General features: G+C 40.7%; 1 protein-coding gene across 2 annotated transcripts in view; it reads right to left on the bottom strand.

Annotated features, from left to right (window-relative positions):
- Nucleotides 1-104: 104 nt before the first annotated feature.
- Nucleotides 105-7596, bottom strand: part of Morc3 (MORC family CW-type zinc finger 3) — a 57416-nt gene continuing 49924 nt past the window's right edge. For both annotated transcript variants that reach the window (XM_008835909.3, XM_029564867.1), the window contains exons 16-17: nt 6029-6186; nt 105-1554 (exon numbers count right to left, since the gene is read on the bottom strand). In XM_008835909.3, the coding sequence (XP_008834131.1) occupies nt 1401-1554; nt 6029-6186 (312 nt within the window). In that variant the 3' untranslated portion in view covers nt 105-1400. The remainder of the gene's footprint in view (nt 1555-6028; nt 6187-7596) is intronic.

Raw genomic sequence — 7596 nt, forward strand, 5'->3', positions numbered from 1 at the left:
AGCATAACGTAATTAGTATGGTAAAAATAAGATCAGCTTAAGGATCTACTGCATACATTTTTAGTTAATAACCTGAGGTTAATACTGAAGTCTTTAAAAGTGTCTGAAGAGTTGTCATTGTACATTTTTATTACAAGGTATTTTAAATCGTAGGCAGTTACAATTAGACAGAAAATCAGTTGCATACCAAAAATACACTTCCAATTACTTTTACCAAGCAAATAAGAACAAACTTCATTTATTTGAGCTTTTCCAGATGATAATACACATTTAAAAACTCAATACCATATAAGACAGATGTGTAATTAAGCATACACACAAAATGAGTACGCACTGAGTTTTCAGAAACAAAAGTAAAAATAAATAGTAATGATAAAGCTTTGGAAAAAATAACATACATTTCAGCTGTGGAAAATATTCTGAATTATATACACTTAATAAAAAGCCACCTCTTTTCAAGATTGCACAGAACATGAGACCCATAAAGCATATTTTATGGCATGTAATACTCTAATCCCAGGCCAGTTTGTTGCTTAACTCTAGGATATAAAACACTTATAATATGATAAAAGATATGCAGTATTGTTTGAGAAAGACTGTCTTCCCCAACTCACATTAACCTGCAGTAATCCTACAAAAATCTGTACAGGAAATTTCACAAAAAGAAATATCAAATAATTATTGTGCCCACTTCATGCTGAATGAACAGTCAAAAATGGGCTTCAAAGTAAACATGGTTGTCATTTGATATTTTTAATACTTTACAGTGAAGATCTTCTCTCTCCCCAGGAAACACTTTGTGCTTGACAACTGGCAATCTCAGCACAAGACGCCAGGCAAAATGAAGCTGGGTTTTGCTTAGCTTACTCTCATAAAGTTATTCCAGGAGACAGGAGTTTACAGAAAGCACTAATGTTCAATTCCCCTAACCAGACTCTTGTTGGAGTATTATGTTACTTCCAAACCTTCCTTCAGCTCAGCGAAAAGGACATCAAGGTAGCAACATTTATTTCCATTTACATTATGGCACAGCCCTCAATTTTGAGAAAAATACATTTTAGGGAACCAGAAAATTGCACAAACCGTAGGAACAACCTGAAAAGCTCTTGGTGAGAAACACCAAAGTCTCTAGGGCAATAAAAAAATATGTATGGACTTAATACAAATATTTACATTCAAGAGAATCCTAAGTTAGCTGCTAAGCTGCTCAATACCAACAATTCACAGGTTATTTCAAAAGTTTTGTGTTCACAGTAACTGTGACACTTGAATGCATAGAATACAGGGAAGGTATGGTTTTCAGTCTGTCACCTGTCACACCTATCAAACCAAACTTTACATTCTGAAAGCTGTACAACCAGAACAGAGCACACACTCCTTCCTTCACATGAAACATATAGTTAAGTACTACTGATTTCACTCATTTGTTCCACAACTTGTCCTAAAATCTCATCCACTACGTCAACATCATAATTGACTTGCTGAAGATCCAGATCAGGCACAATCATAGCAAGCAGCTGTCCTACATTAACTCGAAGAGACCGAAGCTTGAGGCTGCAAAGACAAGTATTGGAACTGATTAGCAGTGTGTTACAATACACATGACTTCTGCAGAACTTAAAAGTGGAAATGGCTGCAGAGATGGCTCAGCAGTTAAGAGCACTGGCCACTCTTGCAGAGGATTCCAGTTTGATTCCCAGGACGCACACAGCAGCTCACAATGGTCTGTAACTCCAGTTCCAGGGGATGCAACACCCTCTTCTGGCTTCCATGGACAATGCATGCATGTGGTGCACTTAACAAAGCACTCATATACGTAAAATAAAAATAAATCAAAAAAAAATTTTAAGTGAAAATATGAAAATCTCTGTGCAGTTATAGAGTTAAATGAAAAGCAAAGCCTCCCTTGGGAGATGTATCATTAGATGCCAGACTGAATCCAAGTAGAATGTTTCATAAAACTAGTAGCTCAGTTTAGTTTCTACTTGTACTTTTAATTTGCAGACTTGAAAAAACCTTGACTAGCAAAATATACAAATTAGAAGACACCACTTCCAATTTGTGCTCACCTAGAGAAAGAGCAATAGGCTAGTGAAAACACTTATCTAAAAGAAAAATCCATCCTTCTGAATACCATCTTTCCTCTGCGGAAAGTAACATGAATTGCTCCTTGGTCTGTGTATAAAAGGAAAAACATTCTGTGGTCCAAAGCTTGCTTGCAAAACTTTGGGTTACATAATGTTAAGCAAGCTTTGTTAAACTGCAAAAAAATAAATAAAAATCTACTTGTCCTCCTTACCTTTGTCAACTTGACAGCCTAGTCTGAGAAAAGGAACCTCAGGCAAGGAACTTCCTAAATCAGGTTGGTCCAGTATACATGTCTGTCTGGAATTGCCTTGATTAGTAATAGATGTGGGAGGGCCCAGCTCACTGTGGGCAGCACCATTCCTCAGGTAGGTGGTCCTAGCTAGTTAAGCATAAGGTGGCCATTCAGCTTTCAGAATTCCTCCAAGGTTCCTGCCCTGACCTCCCTCAATGATGGATTGTAACCTGGAAGTGTAAGCCACATAAACTTTCTTCCCCAAGTTGCTTTTAGTCAGAAGTGTTTTATGAAAGCAACAGAAATCAAACTAGGACACCACTATTACATGCTCAAGGTCATGCATTAAAGAGAACACTGTTTGGCTGAAGATATTGGGAAACTCTGTATTATGGAAATATGAATCCATCCAAGTTTATGAATGTCAACATTCCATCCTCAGAAATTCCAGAGTTAGGAATATAAGCTCTCAGTAAGAGGGCCTGCCTAGCATGTATGAAGCCCTGGGTTACACATCTGTGCACCCCTATCAAAATGCTCATCTTTGGTTGGCAAAGCAGAAAAATGTGCTTGGGCACCCCTCTACCCTCAACACATCTTTTTGGTGTTTTGAGATAGGGTCTCTCTGTAGCCCAAGCTGGCTCCACACTCACAGGAATTCTCTGGTTTGTTAGTATTACAAGTGTGAGACACTATACCGATAAGGCCTATTTGTTTTGTGTATTTTATTTTTTGGTCTTTTTGAGACAGGCTGTCCTGGAACTCACTATGTAGACCAGGCTGGCCTTGAACTCACAGAGATCCACCTGCCTCTGCCTCCTGAGTGCTGGGACTAAAGGTGTGCGCCACCACGCCCGGCGTTTTGTATATTTTATAAGATTCCACTGGACCTGTGGTAAACTCTTTCTCATTTCCAGGTCAGCCATTTTTCCCATGACCTGCTTTTTCCTTTTCAATGAGGAACCCAAAACCAAATTACATCTTTGTAGTCTAGAAGTTACAATGACCCTGTTTCTATGAGGGATACACCCTTTAATATAATCAAGGCCTTAACTTATATGAAAAGCAGACAAGTAATTAGTACAGTCCTCTAACCCACTACCCCCGACCCAGTCTTGATGGTCTCTGGCTACTTCCTGCTGTTACAGAACATAACAAATAGATGCATTTTTACCCCTTTGAGACAGCATAGCCCAGGCTGGCCCTGAAATCATGATCCTCCTTCCTCCCTCTCCAAAGTGCTAGTATTCCAGGTATTATCATTATACCTGGTTTTGGACTCCTATTTTCAAATGCCTATTGGCACTCTCCAAGAAAAATAATGCTAGTTTTACATTCTATTTTAAATATTTCAATAGCCATATTGAAAAAGGAAGGAAGAAGAGGTGGCACACGCCCTCAAATCCAGGATCTGAGAAGCTGAGGGAAGAGTACCAGGGGTTTGAGGCAAGCCTGGGATAATAGTGAGACACTGCCTAAAAGAAAAGTCCGGAAACTGAATTCATTCATCTTTACATATAATCAAAATAAACTGGTTTTTTTTGTTTGTTTGTTTTTGGTCTTTTTTTAAGACAGTGTCTCCCTGTAGCCCCAGCTGTCCTAGAACTCACTATGTAGACCACGCTGGCCTTGAACTCACAGACATCCGCCTGCCTCTGCCTCCCCAGTGCTGGGATTAAAGGCGTGCACCACCATGCCAAGCTAATAAACTGTTTTTAATGAAGCATTTTAGGTATTTTTTTCAAATTTTTACTTTATGTATTTGACTATCTTGTCTGTATGCAAGCATGCATGTGTCATGTACATGCCTGGTGCTCAGAGACCAGAAGCTGGCCATCAGATGTTCTGGAACTGGAGTTACAGTTGTGAACCACAAGTGAGTCCTAGGAACTGAACCCTGGTCCTCTATAAAATCACCAAGTGCTCTTAACTTCTGACCTATCTCTCCAGTCCCGTATTTTTTTCTTCTTCCACCAATGCATGCCAGTGCACATTTTCCACCTAAAGCAAACGTGCATTCAGACTAGCCACATGTCAAGTGTCACTGCCCACATGCAGAATGGAATCACACTGGGAAAGCACTGAGCCAAAAAAAATTCCTTGCTGGTTATGGGGTTCATAGCTGTAATTCTTGCACTAGGGAGGTGGAGACAAAGGAACACCATCACTTCAAGGACAGCTGAGCTACAGAATATGAGGCTAGCTCAAAACACCACAAAGAGGGGCTGGAGAGATGGCCTGGGGGTTAAGAACGCTGGTTCTTGCAGAAGACCCGGGTTTGAATCCCAGCACCCACATGGAGCTAAGAACTGTCCGTAACTCCAGTTCCAGGGGACCCGACAGCCTCTTCTGTCCTCTGCTTGACATGGGTGTGTTTGCCTACATGCAGAGAACACACATATAAACATAAAATAAAAATAATAAAATATTAAAAAAAAAAACAACAACAACAACAGGGGCTGGAGAGATGGCCTGGGGGTTAAGAACGCTGGTTCTTGCAGAAGACCCGGGTTTGAATCCCAGCACCCACATGGCAGCTAAGAACTGCCCGTAACTCCAGTTCCAGGGGATCCGACAGCCTCTTCTGTCCTCCATGGGCACTGCATGACATGGGTGCACTTACCTATATGCAAGCATAACACTCAGACACATAAAAGTCAAAAAATATTTAAAAAAGAAAAACCACAAAGAAAAAAAGGAGGGAAAAAAAATGCTGCACAAAATTTAGTGTGTGAGAGAACCCTCTGGGAATTTAGAACAGGTTTAATCCAACCAATGGCAGCAGGCCTTCTTCTGTTTTTGTTTTTGACACAGGATCTCGTATGTAGCCCTAGCTGACCTGCAACTTACTAAGTAGAGCAAGCCAGCCTCTCACAGAGATCTGCCTGCCTCTGCTTCGGCCACCCAAGTGCTGGGATTAGTATTATAGGCATGAGCCACCACAGCCAGCTGTAGGGCCCATTTTTAAGAGCAGTCTAATAGACGCTTATCTCACTTTTCAGAAACACTGGTCAAGACTTCTTTTGACCCTTGGTCAAAGAATATATGTACTATTTACTTAGTCTTGTCTATGTCCATAAACATGCTTAATGAAATAGTTTGAAAACTTAAGCTAAAAGATTAGGGGGTTCAGGCCAGCCTCAGCTATGTAGTCAAGACCCTCTTCTCAAACAACAAAAGCCCCATCACCACCATTATCAATAAAAAGCCTCCAAACTAAACAGAACCCCAAGCCTAAAGAGATAAAACAGGGAGTGCTAAAAATATGTCCCAGGGCCATTTTTAATGAGGCATGTCATAGTCATGGCCAAATTCACCCCATCTTGAAAGATGTAGCTCAGTTTTCTTTACTTTTTTTTGTCTTTTTGAGACAGGGTCTCCCTATCCCTAAATTTGCTATGTAGGCCAGGCCGGCCTAGATCTCACCTGTCTACTTCCCAGGTGTGGTGGCTTACAGCACCACACCCAGCCAGTTTTCGTTTTTTTGAAATCATCCACGCCATTTCTGCCCCTCTACAGTCCTGTTTGACTAAATAGGCCTAAGGTGACAGCAACCTGAACAAGTGCTGAGTACAGACCAGAGCGGGGTTCTGGGCCCACAGAGACACTCACTACTTGCTGACAGAACTGCACCACTGCAGGTATGCTAAGAGATGACCAATGTGCTACCCACACATGCAGCGCAGCAAAAGCCTCAGTCAGCATTACCTTTCCCCATCCAGGTAATTCACAGACTCCTCAATATTACTTGAAGTAGAAACATCTGCTCCTATCTGCTGACTTGTAGATTTCAACTGTTCAATTTCAGTTTTGAGCTCTTCACACTGAGAATGAAGGTGTGATTTTTCCACTTCCAATAACTGAACCTGACAAAAATATAAATAAATATTTTAAGTGTAGAATTTAAAAAATGAATTTAAGCTAAGAAATGTAGAGAATCACCTTGATATAAGTACTAGGTATCAAAATATACACACAATATCCCAATAATATTCTTTTTTTTCCTCTCAGTGCTGGAGACTGAATCCAGGACCTTGCCTTTGCTAGGAAAAGTATTACTGAGCTAGTCTCAGCCTCCAACAGCTTCCCACTAACAAAGCGTCCTTTATTTAGGTTCATTTCTATATCTTTTTACACTGAGAGAAAAGAAACGTTAATTACCCCTCCACCCCCGACAAAATTTAAGTGGTACCTAGAAAGTGAAATAGACGTTAATGACTAAATTATACTGAAGTCACAGCAACTCTCATTTCATGCACTTAATATTATGTTACGACACCGGGCTTGTAATGGTTGTTTCATATTTTGTCATGTAGCTCTCAAGATAACCTATCAAGAGTGTGACTATGCAGTTAAAGGCAGCATTGTCTCCAGCAGAGGGCAGAGCAACACTACACTGTGCTTTCCAATTCTTCTTAACAGGGAAATCCCTTGAAATGCCACAGAAAAATAATACACCCTAGAATAAATTGTAAAAGAATGTCACGATGCCGGGCGTGGTGGCACACGCCTTTAATCCCAGCACTCATGAGGCAGACACAGGCAGATCTCTGTGAGTTCAAGGCCAGCCTGGTCTACATAGTGAGTTCCAGGGCAGCTGGGGCTACAGGGAGACCCCTGTCTCAAAAAAACCAAAAATAATAATAATAATAATAATAATAATAATAATAATAATAATGTCATGAAGCTGAAGCAGGACACATGCACTGGCTACTACTCAGCTCTTGACAGTCCATGTTTTCTCCATCTGAATTAAAAGACCCCTCTGACAGCGACTACATTTCCTAGGCATCTGTTAAACCAAATAGCATCAACTGCTGTTTGCTATAGCTTGCAGCATAGGTGCAAGGCAGATCATCACTGTACACTGGGAAACAAAGCAACAACACAGAAGGTGCCTGTATCACTGCGAACTATGGAGGTGCCACTGTTGTGGGCTTTCCTCTATGTAAGGAATACAGCACTGACTGCCTCATGTGCTTGTTGGAGGTATATTAGTATTACACGCCAAGTTCTGACTGTAGAAGAGCCATCTTACTGGGAATATTTTTCACTGTATATTAGTACCTTGTTCACTACAAGACATTTATCATAAGAAGCTATTTCCTGCTATTTTCTAGTAATCTCTGTTTTTGTGTGTGTGTGTGTGTGAGAGAGAGAGAGAGAGAGAGAGAGAGAGAGAGAGAGAATCATGTAGCCTGGGCAGAGAGAGAGAGAGAGAGAGAGAGAGAGAGAGAGAGAGAGAGAGGGAGAGAGAGAGAATTATGTAGTCTGGG

The sequence above is a fragment of the Nannospalax galili genome, unplaced genomic scaffold, assembly GCF_000622305.1.
Source record: "Nannospalax galili isolate Female #2095 unplaced genomic scaffold, S.galili_v1.0 scaffold136, whole genome shotgun sequence".
Lineage (NCBI taxonomy): Eukaryota > Metazoa > Chordata > Mammalia > Rodentia > Spalacidae > Nannospalax > Nannospalax galili.